The 24,694-nt window shown below is 35.3% G+C and overlaps 1 protein-coding gene and 1 pseudogene across 2 annotated transcripts; one reads left to right on the forward strand and one right to left on the reverse strand.

Moving 5' to 3' along the window:
* The first annotated feature begins 420 nt into the window (after nucleotides 1-420).
* On the forward strand, nucleotides 421-21,313 carry LOC114271544 (B3 domain-containing transcription repressor VAL1-like; annotated as a pseudogene). Its single transcript, XR_014350283.1, has 13 exons — nucleotides 421-654; nucleotides 779-855; nucleotides 3,695-3,776; nucleotides 3,866-3,982; nucleotides 4,472-5,134; nucleotides 5,278-5,374; nucleotides 5,483-5,699; nucleotides 5,798-5,874; nucleotides 5,979-6,032; nucleotides 6,359-6,382; nucleotides 6,485-6,534; nucleotides 20,027-20,094; nucleotides 20,685-21,313. The product of XR_014350283.1 is annotated as a B3 domain-containing transcription repressor VAL1-like (transcript).
* Nucleotides 9,257-11,823, reverse strand: LOC145807394 (AT-rich interactive domain-containing protein 6-like). Its single transcript, XM_082905476.1, has 3 exons — nucleotides 11,390-11,823; nucleotides 11,255-11,294; nucleotides 9,257-9,548 (listed from the first exon to the last, which is right to left on the reverse strand). Exons 1-3 carry the CDS (start codon nucleotides 11,626-11,628, stop codon nucleotides 9,516-9,518), a joined length of 312 nt encoding a protein of 103 aa, XP_082761602.1. The 5' UTR covers nucleotides 11,629-11,823; the 3' UTR covers nucleotides 9,257-9,515.
* Nucleotides 21,314-24,694: the final 3,381 nt, after the last annotated feature.

The raw sequence follows: 24,694 nt of genomic DNA on the forward strand, positions 1-24,694 counted from the left end.
AGAGAGAGAGAGAGAGAGATAGAGAGACTGCGTACGTTTCAAGTGGAGAGACGACCTCGCGGTGTCTTCAAGTGTCATGCATGCATTTTGTGCATCTGTTTCCTCTGCATGCAAACACTCTCTCTCTCTCTCTCTCTCTCTCAAAACCCTCTCTCTTTATATCTATACTATTATAAAGTGAACAGAACTTTGGTGTCCTGAACCTTTACTCTTCTTGCCATGTGGCAGTGTTTTTTATTTTTTAAAAAAAACTTAAACAAAGAGATGGGCAAGGCTTGAACCCATGACCATGGGTTTAAGTACGAGAACTCATACCACTTAAACTAAGTACACATTATAATATTAATTTCATTATTATTATTTTTTATTCCTACTTATTTAAATTACACACACATCGTGTGTGCCACCCACTAGTATATATATATGTCTACTCTCTCTGTCTCAACCTCCCATCCCCACCTCTCAAAAACCTCAATCGCAATCTCAATCACCGTCACCGACTCCACTTCTCTGTCGCAGATTCTCTTCAAAATTTGGTACTCTGTTTTTTCCGGAGCAAATCAAAACCAGAACACACACACCGACTCTAGTGTAGTCATGCTTATCTGCATGTGATTGCCTCATCCAAGTTATCATTCCATAGATTACTACTAGGTTTGTTCTACTAATTTTTGTTTTTGGGATCGATTTGATGATATTGTGAACCATTATCAAAAGGGGGTTTTAGGGTTTTGATTTGGGTTTTAACTTATTTGACTCGAATGGAGATTTGTTTCAGGTTTGATTTGGGTCAAATGGCAAAGATTTGCATGAACAAAGCGTGCCAAGCGACGACGCCGTTTCAATGGAAGAAAGGTTGGGGTTTGAAATCCGGTGCTTTTGCTACTCTCTGTTTCAACTGCGGGAATTATCCCAATTTCAATTTTATTATTATTATTGCCTTCTTAGAAAGTTACAAGTACCTATCATCTGTATCTGAGTTGATTTCTTGTTCCAATCCAAGGGCACTTTGGGGTTGTGGATTTTGACTCTCTAGTAAGACTTTTTTTTTAAAAAAATTTAATTTTTTGAGCTCATTCGAATTTTAAAATTTTAAAATTTCCAATGTTCGATTATCAATTTAATGTCACATTTTTGTCTTATAAATGTTCATACTTTTGCTATTTAAATTTTCTGTTTAATTTCAATTTTTTTCCCATGTGGGTATGGGTATGCATAGTTTGAGTTTGAGTGTGGGTCGGGCTTGCAATAATAAGAACATGCGTACCATGTCTAGCCCCTTAGCTATTGGGTGTCATCTTGTTATCTTGATTCCAACCCAGACAAAATTTCAAAAGCCGAAGCTGACTCATTTAACCCATATATATGAATTATTACTGTAAAAATGCTAGAGATTGTAAAAATTTTATTAAAATTCTACTAAATGTCTCACATGGAGTGGGACCTAAAAATTTTATCAAAATTCTACAAAATGTCTTACATGGGGTGGGATCACATGGGGTGTGACCTACATGAGACCCATATTGTGTGGATCTCACATCCATGTAAGACATTTGGTAAAAACTTTGGTAGAAATGCCTCACATGATGTGGGACCCACATGGAATCCATATTGTGTAGGTCTCACATCCATGTGAGACATTTGGTAGAAATTTTAGTAGAATTTTTGAGATTTCTAACATTACTCTTATTATTGTGTCTTGGAGGGGGTATTAAATGATTTGGAGACTTTTAATAATTATTTGAATTTAAATAATTAATGAAATCTAATAGTGAGATAATTTAAGCTATAAAAAGGGACATATATTTAACTTTTTCGAACTTCCATTATTTTTTAAGTTTATTATGTAACTAAATAGTATGAAAGTTAAAATTAATATTTTAAAATGGCTACGGCAGGCTAGAAATTTTTATCTCAAGCCGGGCCCAAAAAATTAAACAAGCTCCAAATCCTAGCCCAGGTTGACCCTATGACCAAATATTTATCGCAAGTCTTAAAAATAGTGAGTTGGGTTTTGGGCTAATGCCAACCCCTAGTATGTAGCATGTAAAAAAATATAGAGCTATGCTAGGACCCCAAATATTTGAGATACATAGCATTTCTTAAAAATATAAAAATAAATAAGTGTAATCAGATTTAGGGCTGAATAATGCTCAGTAACTGCTACTAGGAATGGCAACGGGGCGGGGCGGGGCCGGGGGTCGCACTTCCCGTCCCAGATCCCCGATGGTGGAAATACCCCAGTCCCCAGCCCCGATCCCTGACCCCAATCCCCGACGCGGAATCTGTCATTGCCCCCGCCTCCGCCCCCCAACGGGGATCGGGTTTCCCCGACCCCGAAAAGTCCCCGGCCAAAAAAAAAATTCAGCTTCAGATCAGATATTCAATAACAGATTTAACAACAGATTTAATACTCATGAACAATAACAACAACAGATTTAAGAATAGATTTAACAACAACAGATTTAACATATATATTCAACTCCAGATCTAAGGATCATCAACAACAACACACCCAAATTCGTCTCTTCACTACTAGCTTATATATTCGACAGATTCAACAGTAGAAACGGTGAAGCCCTAGCATACACCAGATTCGTCTCTCACTTCTCAACTCGGATCTTGGCACCGGTGACTAAAACTTCCAGATCTAAAGAACAAAATCAAAAAACAGAGAGAAAGAGAGAGAGAGAGAGAGAGAGAGAGAGAGAGAGAGGACATACCGTAAGAGAGAAAGAAGCTGCCGCCAGTGAGAGAGAGGAGAGGAGCCACCGCCGTGAGGGAGGAGTGACGCCAGTGAGAAAGAAAGGAGGAGATGCCGATGCCGTGAGCACCGCAGCATAGAGAGAGAGAGAGAGAGAGAAAGAGAGAGAGAGAGAGGGAGAGAGACTCTGCGAGAAGCCGTGAGCACCGCAGCATGGAGAGAGACAGAAGGAGAGAGAGAGGGAGAGAGTCTAATATAAGAGAGGTGAGTGAGTGTGAGTGGAGAAGAGAGGTGAGTAAAGTCTCAAAAGTAACCTAAATATATATATATATATATATATATCCTAAACATATATATCTATATTTGGGGATTATATGGGGATTGCTCGGGCCGGGGGAATCTATTCCCGTCCCCGGCCCGAAAATCATCGGGGATTTAATTTTTAATATCATTCCCGACCCTATGGGGATAATTTTCGGGGAAAACCCGTACTAATCGGATCGGGGGATTGGGTCCCCGTCGGCCCGGGTTTAAATTGCCATCCTTAATTGCTACTACTTTAACTATTAAGTCAATTTTTATTTTTCATATTTGATATACTATGTTTTAGAAAAGAATCAAGATGGAGGACTAAAGAAGGCTAGCCATTTTATTTAGTGGCCAAAAAGTTCTTTCTAAAATGATGAAAATTAGCCAATAATTAGCTTCACTTAACACTTATAGTTGCAATTACTACTGTTTGAAACTTTTTCTAGTTTCTTGTTAAATCTTTCTTTGTTTGTTTGCTCCATTTTTTTCCTCCCATTATTCACTGTATATAAACCAGTAAGATGTGTTATTGTCTTTACTAGACATTGCAATATTTCTTGTAATAGGCCAAAAAGACAAAACCAAAATTTCAAAGTTGTTCTTGTAGACTGCTTCAATAACTTGTTTTATTATTTATTTATTGTTTGGCCAATGTTTAATATCACATCACGTGGGCTGTAGATCTGCATATGAGAATTTACTTTACTGTGAGACGTTCCATTTGGAGGAATCTGGTTGGAGGGAATGCAGGTTATGTCGAAAGGTAACTTTGAAGCCATCGATTGCCCTTCTATTGTTCAAACATCTATTTTCATTATGGTTTCTAAGTCTAGTTGAATTTTGGTATGACAGCGTATCCACTGTGGATGCATTGCTTCCAAGTATTTGCATGACTACTTGGATTTTGGGGGCATAGGGTGTATAAGCTGCACAAAGAGTTTGGAGACTCGCTCAATAAGACCCAGTCAGGTAATTAGTCACATCACAACTTTTGTATGTGCAATAATTTTGATATAAAAATGACAAACATGGATTTGTAATGTTATTACCATCAGTTATTAGCTCAATGATTATCTCCTTCCCCTCCCAATGGGACTTGTATGAGAAGCATTGTCCCAGATGGGATACGAGTATAAATGTCTTGCTTAACTTTCAAAATTTGACTATCTTGGCCGTAATATTGGTGTAATTCCTATAATTTGTTAGATGATTCTTATTATATCTCTCTCACATTATTGGTGTAATTCCTATAATTTGTTAGATGATTCTTATTATATCTCTCTCACATGAATCTGGTAAATGAGATTGATAAAACGGTTGTGGGTAATTATGATGTTTCCCATAATAAAATGCTTCCTTTCCCGAGGCGTGTCTTGTTTTGGTCGTTTTCCTGTATGTTGAATCTGTCTCCATCAAACATACAAGTATCTGATATTTTTCTGTAACTCATTCATTCAGATCCCAAACAATGATATTTCTCATGGGTTTGGCCCATTCACAGCAAACAACATCGGTGATCTGCAATCCTCTGACGTTGAAAATAGAATGGGTGGCATCAACCTTGACAAAGAGAAATTTACACAGTTGAGCAAATCTATGAATGCAAATGAGCTCAGCCACTGCCCTCAAACTCAGAGGGGTGATACTAATGCCTCTATTGAGCAAATCAAACGAGAAGAAATTGTATTTCCTAATGGGGAAGTTCGTGCAGGCTTTTCAGATCTGATACGGCGATCTGTTGGATCATCTATTTTTGCTATACCAAAAAATAACAGGCCAATACTAGGGGAAAAAGATATGTATAAATCACTAGCTCAGCCATCAACAAGTTTAATTTTTAGCAATCCTTTGGAGACTCCATATTCTGTATTACCTTCTCTTGGTGGGCCTGTGGAAGGAAGCGAACAGAACAAGGTTCCCCCTGTTAAACAAGGGAAAAAGACACACCTTATTTTACCCAAACCCCCTAAAACTGGCCTCACCGTGTGCTCAGATGCTAATAGGGGAATGGTTTCTGAGACGTGTGTTAAGGCTTCCTGATGAAGGACGAGGCTGCAATCAGTTACTTCCGCGATACTGGCCAAGGGTTACAGACGAAGAACTGCAGCAAATATCTGGAGGGTATCCTTGATTATGCTATTTTTGGTTTTTCATCTTTAAGTCAGTGTCCTCTAATCTGATTTGCGGTGATGTCTATAATCACCTGTTTTTGTTTATTCATTGATTCAAACAAAATGTTTACCTTAAAACTTGTCAACTAAAAGTTTGAATTCCACTGTTGTGCCATTGTTCGAGAAGGTTTTGAGTGCCAGTGCTGCTAGTCGAATTGGTCGTGTAGTCCTCCCCAAAGCATGTGCTGAAGTTCAATGATTTTGTCTATGTCTTCTCTCTCTCTCTCTCTCTCTCCTTTGTGAAGTTTATTTTCTTTCTCCTTAGCTTTGGATGTGTACAAAATGCAAATTGATGCAGGCCTATTTTCCTCCAATTTCTCAATCAGAAGGTATACCAATAAAGATTCAGGATATAAAGGGGAAAGAGTGGACATTCCAGTTCAGATTTTGGCCCAATAATAAAAGCCGCATGTATGTATTAGAGGGCATAAACCCTTGCATACAGAATATGGACTTACAAGCTGGTGACATTGATGCTATAGCATTATTTTATGTGATTGTGTATTCATTAGAATTTTGAACTTCTTCCAAGGGAAATTAATTAACCCTGCATGTTTAATGTCTTCATGGTCTGATTTTTATTTATTGTCTCACATATATATTATTTTTTCAGTGACTTTTAGTGGGATAGATCCTGGGGCAAAACTTGTCATTGCCTTTCGGAAGGCATCGAATTTTATTAATTTGCAGGTCAAGCATCATAGGCATCATTGTCTTCTCTATTATGTACTCGCTTAACGTTCTTTTCCATTGTGTTTTTACGAATTGATATATATTTCATATAAAATAAACAGGACAGCCGAGTACCTGGTCTTTCTAATGGTGCTCCCTCAAGAAAAATCTCTACAGTAAGTTAGTGGTATCTGGTTTTTCCCAATGGCTGAAAGGAAGTAAGGATTCTCACCTTATTACTCTGTCTGAATTGTTTACTTTTGCTGATTGAGATACTTTTGGTTGGCCTTAAATGAGGAGTATGGAGGCAGGACAAATGAGGACTCATTGCAGCGGCCAATGCTGATCCCAGGGAAGAAGAGGGCTCGGAACATTGGGTCCAAAAACAAGAGACTACTCATGCATGGTGAAGATGCTATGGAGCTGAGACTCACATGGGAAGAAGCACAGGAGTTGCTCCGCCCACCCCCAAGTGCTAAGCCAACCATTGTCATGATTGAAGACCAAGAATTTCAAGAATATGATAGTAAATCCAGTTGACACCCTCATGTTATACATGGAGATGGAGTAATTATTTATTCAGTATTGCAAGGCGATTCTTGTGCTTACTGTTGTTCATGTTATCCAGGAGCCGCCAGTTTTTGGAAAGAGCACTATATTCACATCCCGAGCATCTGGGTAAGCATTCGTAAAATAGTCATAAATATATGATTTTTGTTGGGAGTTTGTTTGTCATAAATATATCACAAAAGGGTAGCGGAACCTGAAGGAACATTTCAGCTGATTCGAAATCTAATTGTCTAGACTAAACATTGGTATTAAGGTAGCGGTTGCTAATGTTTACGTTTTTGGTCCAATCCACGTGGAGGGGTGCTTTGCGTGGATTCCAGGATTAGTCAAGGTGGGTGTAAATTGACCCGGACATCTTGTCATTAAAAAAAAAAATGTTCATTGTTTATATTTATAAAAAAATTATAAACTAATTTTTGTTTATTTTTAGAAAAACAAAAATTGTGAACACATTTGGTTTGATCAAAATATTTAAAAAAATTTAAAAACAAAAACTAAAAACATGTTTGTTAAGGCTTAAAATGTTTGTATTTATTTTTTATTATTTAAGACAATGGGAATCATACAAATTATAAAATTATAATAAGTGTCCACAATAACCATATTGGTACAATACTAGCAACAGATCAATTTAAAGTTAGATATGCATAATTGTGCTATATTTTTATTACAATGCATTTGCAATTTAATTCATCAGAACTTTAATTAAAAGAAATACCAACATTGGCAACAAAGTAAACAATAATTTTTTGAGTAATTTCTTTTAAAACACGCCAGCAATATTTTACATTAAAAAAATTATAAATTCAGTACACAATCCATTTCAAGTTAGAGTAGATAGGCGTGAGATCACTACCTAGTTAGATTAAACACCCAAACCTAAGGATAATGACCACTACTCATTAAAAATATATAAAGCATGAAAAATTATTCATAATTATACCATGAAAGTGAGGTGTAAGGTATAAATTTAAAATTAGCGTGTCGTGAATTATAGGTACAATCAGTGGCAGAGGGAACATGGACCTAGGAGGGCCCCTCCTTAACTTTCTAAAATTTATGTTTTAGTATAGGTTAATAAATTATTTCTCACTTTGCCCCGTCTAAATTTGAATATATATTCGTATTTTTTTCTTTATTTTTTAAATAGTTCTATAATTTGTACTATTTAAATGTTTATTTTATGTCAAAATCACTTTTATAATATTATAAAGTCTACCATTAAATGTTTATTTTCTATTCTTTTTTATAACGTTTATTAATTTATTCTTATTGGTATTCTTTTTTTTTATTCTTCTGGGATGAATATATGTACAAATATGTAAAAGATTACTTGTTTGATGAAATTTTTATTTCTTAATAAAATACTTGCTTTATATATATATATATATATATGTTTTTTTCCTGGAGACGATTAGTCGATGTCTTGGCTAAAAATGAGGGTTAAGTTTGTTAGGGTTGAAATAAGACAGGATGAGAACACTATTGTAGACATAACATTTTATTATTACTCAAATCCTATCTCTACCGCTGGGTGCAATAAACCCTATCCACATGTTTGAATTATGGGTAAAATTCTAAATTTTTTTAAATGTAGCACAATTGATAAAAATAAATAAATAAATAAAAAGGTTCCAGTGCAAAAAGGAAGTGGAAATTTTGAAGTTTTATAAATGAAGAATTAAAGGTGCAAAGAACACGTATCACTGCAAGAGAGGAATAGGTGATTTTGCAGCAATGGTCAGATGGAATAGGGTCATGGTGATGAAATGACGTGGCTATTCGGTTGAGAATAGCTTCCAAGCGATTTCAAGCCATGACCGAAACTTAATCATAGGACAATTTACAATTCTTCCATGTTTTTTCATTCCGTCCGCCGTTTAGAAACAGATATAAACAACTTTTCTTAGTTTACTTTTTTAACCCAATTTAAAAAGCTAAGGCCACTCATTTATAAACAAAAAATGTTTACTAAACAAGTTTATGTAATAGTTTTTAAATTTTTTATAAATATAAACCTAAAATTATAAACGGAATGGTTACACTACAAGAATTAACACATTTGCCGACCAAAAAATTGGTCGCTAAAAGTCCATTTTTGGTCGGCAAAACATATTCCCGACCAATTTTTTTGGTCGCCAAGTTGGTCGGCAATTGAGGGTCGCGGAAAGTAATTAGCGACTAAAAAGATTTTTAGTCGGCAAAACGTTCTATTTGGCGACTAAATTGTTGGTCGCTAAACATATAATTATCGCGACTAACCTATTTAGTCGCGAAAAGACTTTGGTCGGCAAAAATTACATTCAACGACCATACATGTTAGTCGCTAATTTGGTCGGCAAAAATTACTTTCAACGACCAACAAAATTGGTCGGCAAAAATTACTTTCAACGACCAACAAAATTGGTCGGCAAAAATTACATTCCACGACCAAAACTTCTTCGTCGCTAAATAATAGTTTCTACGACCAAAAAATTTGGTCGCTATTTGTTACTTTTCGCGACCAAAACTTTTGGTCGGCAAAAGTGAGATTCCACGACCAAGTGTTGTTTTGGTCGGCAATAGATGTATTTTTTGCGACCAAAACTCTTGATCGGCAATTGTCATTTTTTACGAAAAAAAATTATTTATTTGTCGCGACTAATAAATTGGTCGCCAAAAGCAAGAAAACAATACACCTGTAATTCCTAATAATTCATTCAATCCATAATAAATCTATAATTTTAAAGCATCATACAAATCAACTGAATCATTAACATTCGACACAATACATAATTCATTAACATTCGACACAATCCAACATTCATCCAATTTTTTTTTTTGAACAATCAATTTTTGTTTATAAACATTCAATCCAATATTGAACAAAATTCATTCAACCCAACCTAAATATAACATTAAAATTCATCATATTTTCCTGCTCAATCCCAAACTTTACAATCATTCCATTCAAAACATTAATTGAGACAAGTTTTAAACATCCATCCATTGAAAACCAGTAAGTAATTGAACAAAAATTAAAAGGAAAATCAATGAAGGAATCCAAAAAAAATTCTACAACATGAAGGAATATATATAGTTTTGAAGCATCAGCCTTGTGCTTGATCGTTTTTGGAAGTCACCTACAAATAAAATAAGAAAAGTTAGAATCTAGAAACATATCCAAAATGAAGTATTCTCATAAAAAAAAATTAACCATATGGCAAAAAATTTATATGATTACATTACAAACATTTGATGATGACTATATCACAATTAATATCCTCCAATTCAAATCTAAACTAGAGGCAATTCAGATCCTATATATAAAATAAATGCACAACATGACCCTTCACCATATTGTTCCCTTAATGCTGTGGACACTGAACATTGATTTGTTTGGTGAGATAACCAACATTACACACAACTTAAAACAATATCATCACTTTACTATTATAACCTCCAACAAAGATATAACACCTAAGAAAAGTAGGAAAAAAGAAGTGGGAATAAAAAGAAAGCTAAAGCTGAAATGAACAAATTTGAATCATCACAGTTAATTAGGTGATTGCCTTCAAATTCAGAAACACATTGAAAACATAATGAGAAACATATATAATTTTCAAGATCTTGTTTCTCATTATGTTTTCAATGTGTTTCTTGTCAACAATATATGTTTACTACCACCTAATTAACTGTGATGATTCGTTACTCTGTCCTTTTACGTTACTCTGTCCTTTTAGTTCCTTCTCAAACAATATATTGCATATTTACCAACAAAAAACAAGCCCTAATATGTTACTCTGTCCTTTTAGTTCCTTCTCAACAATTAGGATTGCTGACTTTTGTCCTTTTTTATATGTTGTGTGTGCATGCAGTGGGGAAGAGTGTATTAAAAATTAATAATAAATAAATAAATAAATAAAAAGCAAAGTTACTATTGAATTAACAATAGAATCCAAAATATTTGACCCTGAGCACAGAACAAAAAGAAAGTTGGTTGGACAATCATATTTATGCCATGTATATGTGGATTTGTTCTATCATACAATTTTTTTCTATTAAAAATATGCTATCACATGCACATCTGCAGGTCCTATAAAAATGTCAACCTAAAAAGATTTTGCCATCAAATTAGGTCACAAAAGCACACTTATCCATTGACTTACAGAAATTGATAAAGCAAATTTTAGTGTTAAATGCACCATCTCGCTACTGCATATTAGCAGATTTCCTAGTTTACCATGCACCACAATATCCTTACTTGAAGTATTGACCAATAAAACATTGGTTACTATTGTTTTTACCATCAGTTCAATTTAGATTGTCACAGATTTGATATTGAGAGAAATATCTCAACAAGTGTGCGATACCAAAGCAGGCCAGATGACAACAAATCATGCTCCATATCATTTACAAATAAATTTTTGATAGTGGAGAAGCTTAGATGACAAAATTATACTGCTCATGTCCATGGACCAATCAATTGATGTAATAAAACAAAAACTACTCTCATTCCACGCCATGGTAAAAGATAATGCAAATGATAAAATGAAAGTTGTTAATATTATTGACTTCATCAAACTTGATACTATAGGCAAAATGTGTCAATAAAATAATAGTTTATTTCCCCCATCAAAAATAAGTGCACAAATCCAAGTACTTGGAATTTTTCCCAATAAATTTATGAAATGGAGCCAGTAGTTATAATATTCTAAGATTCCATTCAACATCAGGGTTAATGTATGTAACTAGTAGATGAACTACAAGGGATAGACCAGACCATAGTAAAAGATAATGCACATGATAAAATGGAAATAAGTTCGTCAAACTAAAATTTCTGGGAAACCTGTTCATAGCCACCAAGTCTGATGACTGCTCTCCATAACCTAACTCACATATACAAGAAACATTAGTGCAAATCAGGAAGCACCCAAAAAATTAAAGCAAGCAAATTTGACAATTAGGGTCACTCATAACTCACTTGAGGAAATTTAATGGCTCTCCATAAAATCTTGGGGGTTTGAATTCCAAGCACCTCTCTTTGTGGAAAGTTTCCAGCTCCTTCATGAATGCTGCTTGCTCTTCCTCTGTTCCGGCCTCATCACCCCCATTAGCATTTGTTTCCAAGAATGACTTGTTTGAGGTCTTGTATGATAAATCCCTGCAAACAAACAAGCTATACTGCTGGTTACCAGTATCATGAGAGGGAATCCTTCCCATATAAATCTTTTTGTTCCTATTGGGATGTTTTTGTAGAGGGCAAAGAAAATGAAAGAGAAATGAGAAATAAAGTAGAAGTTAATTTATTTTTTCTTTTAGGGAATGCCATAAGTTTTCCTCCTGTTGTTGCCAAAACTGGAACATGTAATTTTAAAATGCTTAGATAGTTAGAGTTGCATTGGTGAAGAAGAAAAGACTTACAAATACTTCAATGATTTGAGACCAAACAGAGCAGGAGCTATTTCCCTAGTCAAATCACTAGAGGAGAGGTTACACGTTGATTCTCGTCCAAACCAAATGGTTCATTGCACTATGAACATAAACACTTCATGCACGACTGATGATAGAGGCGTGAGGTTATGTTCAAAGCATAATTTAAATTCAATGTTCATTATGGCTTCACACATCAATTATACACTTTTTAGCAGCAAAAGTAGGTAACCTTTCCACAAGTTTTTGTGCACATGAGAGCATATATTTAGTCACACATAGTTGCTGTGCCAGTCAAATGGGTGTGCTTCCAATATACTCAATTGATGATGTCAGGTTCATCTTGCTTCTACATGATCTCATTCTATATTTCAAACTCACATAAAATCAGCTCCAAAACATTATACCAACATATGCTGTCGAACTCTTTTCAAGTGATTGGAGTCCATGAGAATTACTCTATTAGACTATCATCCAGATTGATTCCATAGCCCAACTTTTGAAGCAAACACTACTGCTCATTTCAACCAACATGATCAAAATCATAGCAAACTGCCAATTTTTCTTCACCCGATACGTCAATGAGATATTCACCATAGCATCAACTAATATTTTACAAGGTAAAAAGAGATTGATATGAAACAAGTTAAGCCGAGTAGAGGAGAATGAAACAAGAGCAGATGAAAAGCAGTATAGATGAGAAAAACTAACATGGTGTTTGTGCAAATTAATTTCAAACGAGTGTTGATTTGTAAAAATTAAGAACCCGACATGGAGAAGTTATTACAAGCAATAAAATTCTGCAAAACTAAGAAACCTGTAGTCATTATTGCTCAGGGAGTCATTTGGGAAAAATGTATCGATCTGCACCGAAATACAAATCTCGAACAAGAATCGAAATTCAAAACATGGAACACATACAGTAATAAATTACGAATCAAACCCAGATCTGAAAAAGTTTTCTTCCGAATGTTCACATTGAATAAACACATCGGATACAAAAAATTATTCAAATTACGAAGAAATTAAACAAATGAGAGTGATGCGAATAAAAAATTGAATCAATTAAACAAAAGTTCTGTATATGTGTGTATTGTGGATCTTAGATCTGCTAATAAACAAATCAGAGAGAACAATGGTAATAATGTATATGTGTGTATGTAATTTCGAACGAAGCAGAGAAATCAAAAGAAATTAAACAAATCAGATCAGCAAACGAAGCAGAGACATTCGGGATCTGTAAATTGTGGATCTTAGATCTGCTAATAGAAGTTGTGTATATGTGTGTATGTAATTTCGAAACACACACAGAGAGAGAGAGAGAGAGAGAGAGGGAGAGAGAACCTGCTTGCTTGTGAAGGACTAACAGACTGATAGCGCGAGACAGAGACGGAGAGAGAACCTGTGATCTGCGGCGGTGGCGGTGGTGATTTGCGGCTGCGGCGGTGGCGATGTGCGACGTACGGTGAGCGACTGTGGTGAGGGACTGTGCTGAGATGAGGTGGGGTAAGGTTTGGTGGTGGTGTGTGAGAGAGAGGACTTTTGTGTTTGTTCAAAACGAGAATGGAAGAGGGCGCGAATATTAAAAGTAATTTCCCCCGCAAAGTTTTAGACCAATTTAGCGACTAAATTGGTTATTAATTTTTAAAATATTCACTAAATTGTATTTATTAATTTTTTAGCGACTAAATTGTATTTATTAATTTTTAAAAATATTTTTTTACAATATTTTACTTTTTAGATACATTTAAGTAAGATAGATCTAAAAAAGTAAAAAAAAAATACTTACAATTTTTAAAATATTCACTTAAAAAAAACCTGAAAAACAAAATATTCAGTGGCGATGGTAGAGGAGAGATAATAGTAGTAGTAGTGGTGGTAGTGGTAGTGGAGTGGTAACGATGGTGGTAGGAATGGTAGTCGTAGAGGTGGAGTGGCAACAATGGTAATAATGCTGGTAGTGGAATGACATTTGCAGTAGTAGTGAATGTGGTAGAGGAGATGGGTGGTGAAAGAGAGATGAGTGAGAGACAGACAGAGAAGAGAGATAAAGAGAGAGAGACAGATAGAGAAGAGAGATAAGGTGATGAGAGAGAGAGAGACAAAATGGTCGCTAAAAGTGCATTTTCTTGTAGTGGAGAGCTCGGTAAATAGAAAAGATGGGAGGGAGAGAGTGGGCAAGATGAACACAATGAGGGAGAGAGACAGAGATAGAGAGACAGACAGACAGACAGATAGACAGAGAGATGAGTGAGTGAGTGAGAGAGAGAGAGAGAGAGAGAAGAGTGAGAGACAGACATAGAGAGAGAAAGTGAGAAAGAAGAGTGATGAGTGAGAGAGAGACAGAGAGAGAAAGAGATAGAGACATAGACAGAAAGAAATAAGAGATGAGTTAGAGATAGACAAAGAGAGAGAGAAAGAGAGCGAAAAGAGATGATCGAGAGAAAGACATAGAAAAAGAGAGAGATAGAAAGAGAAGAAAGATGAGCATGAGAGACAGAGAGAGAGAGAAGATAGACGAATGAGAGAGATAGAGAAAGAAAAAAGATGAGAGAGATAAAGAGAAGAGAGATGAGCGAGAGACAAAGAGAAAAAGAGACAGAGACAAACACAGACAGACAGAGAAGAATGATGAGTGAGAGAGAGAAAAAGAAGAGAGAGAGAAAAAGAGAGAGACAAAGAGAAAAAGAGATAGAGAGTGAGAGACAAAAAAAAAGATAGAGAGAGAGGAGAGAGAGAGAGAAATAGACAAAGAGAGAAAGAGACAGAAAAAGAGACAGAGAGAGATGAGAGATGAATGAGAGAAATAGAGAGATGCACGAGAGAGACAGAGAGAGAGATAGAGAGAAGAGATATGAGCGAGAGAGACAGGGAGAGAGAGAGAGAAAAGAGATGAACGAGAGAGACAAATAGAGAAGAGAGATGAGACAGAGATGCGAGAGAGCTCAAGAATAAAGATGAACAAGATAGATAAAGAGAAGAGAGATGAACGAAAGAGACAGAGAGAGAAGAGAGATAGAGAGAGAGATAGAGAGAAAGATAGAGAGAGAGAAAGAAAGAGACAAAGAGAAAAAGAGATAGAGAGTGAGAGACAAAAAAAGAGATAGAGAGAGAAGAGAGAGAGAGAGAGATAGACAAAGAGAGAAAGAGACAGAAAAAGAGACAGAGAGAGATGAAAGATGAATGAGAGAAATAGAGAGATGAACGAGAGAGACAGAGAGAGAGATAGAGAGAAGAGATATGAGCGAGAGAGACAGAGAGAGAGATAAAGAGAAAATAGATGAACGAGAGAGACAAAGAGAGAAGAGAGATGAGACAGAGATGCGAGAAAGCTCAAGAATAAAGATGAACAAGATAGATAGAGAGAAGAGAGATGAACGAAAGAGACAGAGAGAGAAGAGAGATAGAGAGAGAAGAGAGATAGAGAGAGAGATAGAGAGAGAAAGAGACAAAGACAGAGGCAGAGACAGAGTAGGAAAGAGAAAGAGACAGAGAGAAACAAGAGATGAATAAGAGATAAACAAAGAGAGAGAAAGAAAGGGAAAAGAGATGATCGAGAGAAATACATAGAAAAAGAAAGAGGTAAAGAGAGAAGAAAGATGAGTAGGAAAGACAGAGAGTGAGATAGAAAGAAGATAGATAAATAAGAGAGATAGAGAAAGAAAAAATATGAGAGAGATAGAGCGAAGAGAGATGAGCAAAAGACAAAGAGAAAAAGAGACAAAGACAGACAGATAAAGAAGAGTGATGAGTGAGAGAGAGAAAAAGAAGAGAGACAAAGAGAGAGAGAGAGACAAAGAGAGAAAGAGATAGAGAGTGAGAGTCAGAAAAAGAGACAGAGAGAGAAAAGAGATGAACGAGATAGACAGAGAGAGAGATAGAGATAAGAGAAATGAGCGAGAGAAACATAGAGAGAAGAGAGATGAACGAGAGAGACAGAGAGAGAGAGATAAAAATAAGAGAGAGATGAACAATAGAGACAGAGAGAAAAGAGAGATGAGAGAGAGTGAGAGAAGAGAGATGAGCAAGAGAGATAGAGACAACAGAGATGAACGAAAGAGACAGAGAGAGATAGAGAAATGAGAGAAGAGATAAATGAGTGAGAGACACAGAGAGATAGACAGACAAATAGACAGATAGACAAACAGACAGAGAGAGAAAAGTGATGAGTAAGAGAGAGAAAGAGAATAGAGAGAGGAAGATAAAAAAAATAGGTGAAAAGAGACAGACAAAGAGAGAGAGAGAGAGAAAAAGAGTGAAAAAGATAAACGAGAGAGATACAGGGGGAGATGAGCGAGAGAGATAAAGAGAAGAGAGACAAAGAGAAATGAGAGATGAGAAAGATAGAGAAAAGAGAGATGAGCGAGAGACACAGAGAGAGAGATAGAGAAGAGTGATGAGTGAGAGAGAGAAAGAGAAGAGAGACAGACAGACAGAGAAGAGTGATGAGTGAGAGAGAGAAAGAGAAGAGAGACAGAGATAGAGACACAGAGAGAAAAAGAGAGACAGATAGATAGAAAGAGAGAGAAAGAGTGATGAGTGAAAGTAAATTTTTATTTTTCTTTCAGCGACGAAAATATTTTAGTTGCCAAAACTATATATACCGCGACCAAACTAAGTTTTAGTCGCTGAAATTAAGGTTTTGCCGACCAAACTTTTGGTCGCGAAAGATAAAAAATAATTTTTTATTTTTCTTTCAGCGACTAAAATATTTTAGTTGCCAAAACTATATATACCGCGACCAAACTAAGTTTTAGTCGCTGAAATTAAGGTTTTGCCGACCAAACTTTTGGTCGCGAAAGATAAAAAATAATTTTTTATTTTTCTTTCAGCGACTAAAATATTTTCGTTGCCAAAACTATATATACCGCGACCAAACTAAGTTTTAGTCGCTGAAATTAAGGTTTCGCCGACCAAACTTTTGGTCGCGAAAGATAAGAAATAATTTTTTATTTTTCTTTCAGCGACTAAAATATTTTCGTTGCCAAAACTATATATACCGCAACCAAACTAAGTCTTAGTCGTTGAAATTAAGGTTTTGCCGACCAAACTTTTGGTCGCGAAAAATAAAAAATAATTTTTTATTTTTCTTTCAGCGACTAAAATATTTTCGTTGCCAAAACTATATATACCGCGACCAAACTAAGTTTTAGTCGCTGAAATTAAGGTTTTGCCGACCAAACTTTTGGTCGCGAAAGATAAAAAATAATTTTTTATTTTTCTTTCAGCGACGAAAATATTATTTAGTCGTTGAAATTAAGGTTTTGCCGACCAAACTTTTGGTCGCGAAAAATAAAAAATAATTTTTTATTTTTCTTTCAGCGACGAAAATATTTTAGTTGCCAAAACTATATATATCGCGACCAAAATAATTTTTAGTCGCTAAAATTAAAGTTTTGCCGACCAAACTTTTGGTCGCGAAAGATAAAAAATAATTTTTTATTTTTCTTTCAGCGACGAAAATATTTTAGTTGCCAAAACTATATATACCGCGACCAAAATATTATTTAGTCGTTGAAATTAAGGTTTTGCCGACCAAACTTTTGGTCGCGAAAGATAAAAAATAATTTTTTATTTTTCTTTCAGCGACGAAAATATTTTAGTTGCCAAAACTATATATACCGCGACCAAAATATTATTTAGTCGTTGAAATTAAGGTTTTGCCGACCAAACTTTTGGTCGCAAAAGATAAAAAATAAATTTTTATTTTTCTTTCAGCGACTAAATTATTTTAGTTGCCAAAACTATAGATACAGCAACAAAAATATTTTTTTAGTCGCCAATTGTGGCAAATTTAGCGACTAATTTTTTTTTAGTTGCCAATTGTGAGATTTATAGCGACTAATTTTTTTTTTAGTCGCCAAAAATTAATATACCCCGACTAAAAAAATTTAGTAGCTAAATGTTGTACTTTTACCGACTAACATAATTTTTGGTCGCCAATTGCACAACTTTTGGCAACCAAAATATTTTTAGTCGGCAAAAGTGGTCGCCAATTGTGTATTTTCTTGTAGTGTTACTAAACAGAGTGTAAGAGTGTGGAAACTATTTCTATGTTTCAAATGGTAGAAGCACAAGATGGTGGGGCCAATAGCTTACCCTGGTTTTTTTTCCCTCCCATCTTTCAGTAGTCAACTGATGAGGAGGAAATGAGGGACAAAGCAGAGAAACATGTCGTTTTGAACTCATGCATTGAGGTCCTTGGTAGACCTACCCTGTTTAATTTTACGTCATATGCATGCAGGAAGGAGTAAGAATATCCATATTAAAGAAAACAGCATCCCATGCGGTGGGTGTGCACGGGCTGCGGCTTTGGCATCCTCTTATTCATGGGCGGAGCTACCCATGACGTAGTGGGTTCAATTGAACGCACTGTAATTTTGAATTTTTTTTTTTTTATATAGAATTATGTAGTATTATACAAATTTTTTGAGAGGTTTTCATAAATTGAAACTATTAAAATTATTCAAAAAAATTGTTTATAAAAAAATTAATTCTATGTTTATCATAATTTTATATTATTTTTTGTTTAACACGTACAACCCCCCTAAACCCTAATACGAATATGAATGAGACTTATGGATACCATTACAACCATCATTGTGTTGTAAAAAATATGGTGAGTGTAACCTTATTGACATCATAAATATCATGATATCATTTTTTTTAATAATGATATAAAAAAAATTCATAAAATCATGTAATTTAAGATGCTTTTTATTTGTAACATCATTTTTGTGATTTTTTTTTTTTTTGGGTATAAATTTTATATGTAAATAGAGTTCATATAAAACCGAATGAAAGAAAATGAAAAAAGAAAAAAGAAAAGACTCCTTTTAAAGCACGAAATCCTTAATTCCTTACAAAAAACAATTTTCTTTTTTGTTTCTCAAGAAGAATCATTTTGTCTCTCATTTTTATTTGATTGATTGAAAATCGCAATCTCATTGTTTTTAATTTTATTGAACAAATAATATATTAGTGTACTTAAGCATTATTGTGTAATTTGACTAGTTTGAATTACTTTGTAATATTATTATATATGATATTTTAGTATATTTATAATAGATATGTGAAAAATTATATTTATAAGTGTTCTAGAATTGAAAATATGATGGAATGACATATCTGATAACTGATTAAATTTTATCACTAAAGACATTTTTTGGTTAAGCTATTGCCTACACAATCTTTCAGATGAGGATTGGAATATTGGAGGTTAATAGAAGATTTCAGAACCTTCTAAAAAGTTTGAGAGAATGCAAGGATATTGTATAGAATTTTAGAACATATATAAAATACTATAAACTAGATTCTAAATAGTTATGGAAAGTTGTGAAGGGTTTCAAGAGAATTTTACACACCACATTAATTGTATATACTAGATTGTTCCTACTCAGGTCAAGGTTGTTTACATAAAAGAGAGACCTCATTTGACCAAATTAGGGATGGTTATTTCCCTCCACTGTGCTCCATCCCTACATCCCGTCCCGAATTTTGCTTCCCGTGTCCCAATTATATTTATTAAATATATTTATGTGTATAATATATAATTTAAATGATATCGATGATAACTAATTAAATGACACCACAAAAGAAATATATTTTGGCAACGCCCTGCTCTTATTCATTGTTTCAATTGGAATGTATTCATCTCGACTCAATATATAGTGTTATTGTCCAGGGAACAGGAACAATGGGCTCAGTGTGATAGTTGCTCCAAATGGTGGAGGTTGCCTGTGGATGTTCTTATCCCTCCAAAGTGGGCATGGTTGGACAATATTTGGGATCCAAGTAGGTCAGTGAAATTTTGTCCTTAATTTTAGTTCTTTATATTTGGTGAAGACAATTTGTGAGCAAACTCTTTTGGTAGTGGGCAAATCTTTTTGGTAGTTTTACCAGAGATATGGGATCATATTTCTGTTCCATTCATTCAACTTTTTTGTTTTATCTTTTCATGTGGAGTGAGGGGGTTGGTAACCCATTGTTGCCTTATGACCAAAACGTGCTGTAGATCGAGTTATGAGGGCACTTCCTAGAGTGACATTTACTAGGTTGGGAGTTTAAGTGAGCTAAGGTAGAGTTTAGCTATTTTTACATGAATTTTGTAATTTTTTTAGTGTTTGGCTGTGAAACAAAGGGTGAAAATAATTATTTTTTAATGTCCTCATTTCCTGTGTGTTTGCAGATGTTCATGTTCTGCACCAGATGAGATGAATCCACAGGAACTGGAAAATCTTCTGAGTGTTGGCAATGGTATGGATCAAGTTTGCATTGCGCCTTTATAAACTTATGATGATCATGGTTTTAAGAAGGTGATTTTGAGAATTAAAAGAGACATAATGATCCAAATGTTTTGCAATTTAATGGTTCTAAACGTGTACTTGCATGCATCCACTTGGGTATTTGATCATGTGCTTGTTGCATCATTGAGGCTTTATACAGATGTACTATATTTTTATGAAATCGGGTTGAGTTTTGTGTGGATTGAATTCCTTATATACCGTTTTTATTGTGATAGAAAATTTATATAAAGTTGGAGAATAAGTCGGTCCTACGGTCTTGTCAATTTTAGATAAAACAAGTCTAATGGCCGTATGAGTTGACATACAATTTTTGATATCTTCAAAACTCATCTTGCAATATTCCAAACCCGATTCTTGTTACAAATCACTGGTCTGGCTTTTAGTTAATATGAAGTTTTCCAATGCATTTTATTCTATGAAATTGGATATGTTGGTTGTATTATTTTTTCCCTAATCGATCTTGACATGCCTGGTCATACTTGCTACCCTCTTCTTTTTTTTCTTTTTTAATTAAAAAATGTTTTTCTTTTCCTTGTCCAGATTTTAAGAAGTTGAGAATCATAGAAAGCACCAAGGTAGACAAATAACATGAGCCTTCTGGATTAGATGCTCTGGCCAATGCTGCAGTCTTAGAGGACATTGCAAATGACTTAGGTGAGCCATCAGCGGGAACCACTACAAAACATCCCTGTGATCATTCTGGCTGCAGTTGCATTGTGTGCATTCAACTTCCAAGTGGAAAGGGAAAGCACAAGTCCACTTGCACATGTAATGCTTGCTTTTCTTTAAAATGCCCCTTTAAAACCTTCACGTCTGGCTAGAAGACAAGACAAATAGAAATGGATAGAAATTCTAGACATGCATTGGCAGCTATAAATCAATCAGAAGATGAAAGCAACCAGAAAAATATAATTCCTAAGCATGTCGGTGAGACCAACAAAGGACGTTTAGACTTGAATTGCCAACCTAGCCGCGAAGAAGACACATTGATAGAAGCAACCGGTTGAAACATGACGAGACTTGTTCGGGAAGCAAGGCATAACAGACTTGAAAACTTAGGCCCATGTTTGCTCTCACAAGCTGTGGGTGAGATTGAAGGCTACCCACTTGATGAAGCATGTTCTTCATCTTTAGCTGGGGAACATGAGAATGAGGGCAGTAAAAGGTAAATGAGCTTTAATTTGGAATAATTTAATTTTCTTTCAAATATTTCTTCCTTTTAAATTATAGATGTGACTGCTATATTTCTCCCTTTTGAATTTATAGATGTATTTCTTGTTCTATCTTTTGATGTTTTGGCCAGTAGTTCAGTCTGTGTGTGCTTGCTTGTTGGTTTTTGGATTTTTTTTTTTTGCCCATACCTAGTAGCCTATAGTGCATGAGACCTTACCCTGTGCAGAGAAGCTATTCCATGACTTCTTTTTTTTGGTAGATATATACATGGATTGTATACTAATTTCAATTTAGTAATTAAAATGCAAGTAAAAATCGAAACTTTTTACTCTATGCTACAACCAGTAATGGATAGGTCATATCTTTTATTGTATCTGTTTGTAACATGATACATGAAAAATATTATGTGAATTAGTGTTACAGTAATTTACATCACTTCGGCTGCTCAACTGTTCATTACAGTAATTTTTTCTCTCTGTTTTTGTGTTTGTGTTGGGTTAGTTTTATTTGGGTTTCCTTGTTGCACATCCTGCATTTCCTTGTTGCACTTGCTGCTGAAACTGACCCCAATTTCATGGAAATAAAAACTTCCCTCCATCAAACACATTAAAAACTTCCCAATTTCATTAGTAAACACTGTTAGCAATCAACAGAAAGGAGAATAATTCAAGAGAATCAATATCATAAGGGAGAATGGTTCAGATCAATTTTTTTCCTGCCCAAATGCTCTATCTCTCCTCTCTTTCATCCTTGTCCAAAGCTCATCCCTCTTCCATACCCTTCTCTCTGCCTCTCATCTCTCCTCTCTCCTCTCGCGACGACACCGCTGCTCACCACCTCTGCTCTCCTCTCGCCGTTTTCTTTCATTTCTCTCCTCTTACGATGACCGCCATTGCGGTTTCGATTTACAACCATCGACCACCGATCGTTTTGCCGTCCTGGTTTTGCTTTAAAGTTAATAATTTTGGTTTAAACTATTTTAATTTGTTGTGGTTGGAGTGATTGTGATTTCTGAAATGGGTTTGCTGGGTTTTGATTTTTGAAATTTGAAATGGGTTTGATGGGTTTTAATTCGCATATATTCCCAGAAATCCGCAGAAATTTGAAATGGGTTTGATGGGTTTTCCGGCTTCGGCGCTTTCCGGCTCAACAAGGCTCCTGGCTCAACAAAGTTAGGAATCAATACGAGATAGATTTGGAGCAAAACTGTATCGTCTAATTTGTCAGGTCTGTTTCTCTGCGTGATGGCTTTTGGGTTGTTTCAATTGCTTGCTGGGAAGCTATATTTTGGGATTTTATTGGGTTGGGTCACTGTTTCAGCTTTGCTTCTTTACGTTGTGCATGTTTTGATGTTTGTGCTTTTAGTTATAATAACTATTATGAGTGTACAAATGTTTATTTTTCTGTGGATTTTGACGTCTCTTAGGCTGTGATTGAATCATAGATTTGGATAGTAATTTAGATTTTTCTATCCAAATCTATGATCCAAACATTTCAATAAGAATTAAATCTCTGTAGGCCATTTTTCTTCTTTTACTCTCTCTGCACAAAATAGTGTTCCATGGTTGTGTTTCGACCATCGTTTTCCGTCAAGGGAGTTTTCCGGCCATAGAGCATGCGGCATGCTTTTTGATGCTATGTAATAGTGTTGTCAAGCATGGGTCTTGGCATTGGTTTCTGTGGTCTGTTGAAAATAGAGTTTTGATGCTGTTGAGTGTGCAACAGCATAGATGAATACAATATTGAGTAACGTTAGGGATATCAAATTTTCTATTAAATAAATGATCAAATGTTTTACATGAGTGTGGAGTCTACAATTTGTGGACTCCACTATAGACCCCACATCCATGTGAGTATTTGATAATTTATTTGGTAAAAAATTTAGAAATTATAGCATTTTCTTAAAATATTTGTGGATTGTTGAAAAGAATGTTATGTTGCTTTTGGGAGTGTAGCAGCATGGGTGTGTTTGTTTTGGTTTGAAAAGAAGTGTTTTGTTGCTTTGTTTATTTTATTAAAAAAAGAACTTTTCCCTTTTCGAAATTCACTCTGAAAAGGCATGAAGAGAAAAGGGGCTAGAAGTAAAATGAAGACCATGATGAAGAGTGCCCTTCACATATCTCAAGAAGCGTTTAACAGCTTGAAAATCAGCATTGGTAGGAAGATGCATGTGTTGGCAGGCCTGATTAACAGCTAGGGCCAAGTCAGGACGAGTAATGGTAAGATACTGTAAACCTCCAACAAGGCTACGGTAAAGAGAAGGATTGGAAAAGGAAAGATCAGCACCAGCAGAAAGAAGAGGTTTAACAGCTAAAGGGGTAGAACAAGGTTTGCAATCAGTCAAACCAGCTTTATGAAGAAGTTCAGTGGCATATTTAGCTTAAGACAAAAAATAACCAGGAGGCAAAGATTGAACAGATATACCTAAGAAATAGGACACAGGACCTAACTCTTTCATAGAGAAAACAGTATGCATGTGATGAATAAACTTGTAAGAAGAGAAGAATCACTGCCAGTAACCAAGAAGTCATCAAACTAGTATTGGTATATTGAACAAAGAGAGAAGAATCTGAGTGACTGTTAACAAATCCTTGAGAGATAAGAAATTTAGAGAAGTTAGAAAACCAAGCTCAAGGAGCTTGTTTGAATCCATGTAAAGCTTTCTTAAGCTTGCATACTTTGTTAGAATCTTTAACAAAACCTGGGGGTTGAATCATATAAACCTCTTCATCTAAGGTGCCATGAAGGAAGGCATTAGAAATGTCTAACTGGTGAATAGGCCATTGAAAATGCAGAGCTAAACACAGAAAGACGCGAATGGTGGGTTGCTTTGCCACAGGACTGAAGGTTTCATGAAAATCAACTCCTTCCTGCTGTAGGTACCTTTTTGCCACCAACCGAGCTTTGTATCTAGCCACAGAACCATCAGAATTTCGTTTGATTCTATACACCCATTTACATCCAATTGCAGTTTTATGGGAAGGAAGAGACACAAGATCCCAAGTACATTGTTGTTGCAGATCTTGATACTCCTCTTGCATAGCAGAAAACCACACAGGAGAGGCTAAGGCAGCTGCAACAGTTGGAGGTTCAGAATGCAGATAAGAGGAATCTGATATAGCAGTAAGACAAACAGGAGGCTTTGTCTTGGATCGAGTAAGCATAGGGTGAACATTGGAAGAAGTTGGAGCAGATAGAGGAAGATCAATAGTAATAGAGGTAATAGGAATAGCATCAGGAGATGAAGAGAACTGTTGAGGAGAAAATGATGAAGATTGAGACACAGATAAAGGGGAAGGAGATTTAGAAGAAAAATGAGAAAGAGAAGGCTGAAAAGAAGAGGAAATCTGAGATACAGATGAAGGAGAAGAAGGCCA

The sequence above is a fragment of the Camellia sinensis genome, chromosome 14 (assembly GCF_055761805.1).
Source record: "Camellia sinensis isolate YWXY chromosome 14, ASM5576180v1, whole genome shotgun sequence".
NCBI classification, from domain to species: Eukaryota; Viridiplantae; Streptophyta; class Magnoliopsida; order Ericales; family Theaceae; genus Camellia; species Camellia sinensis.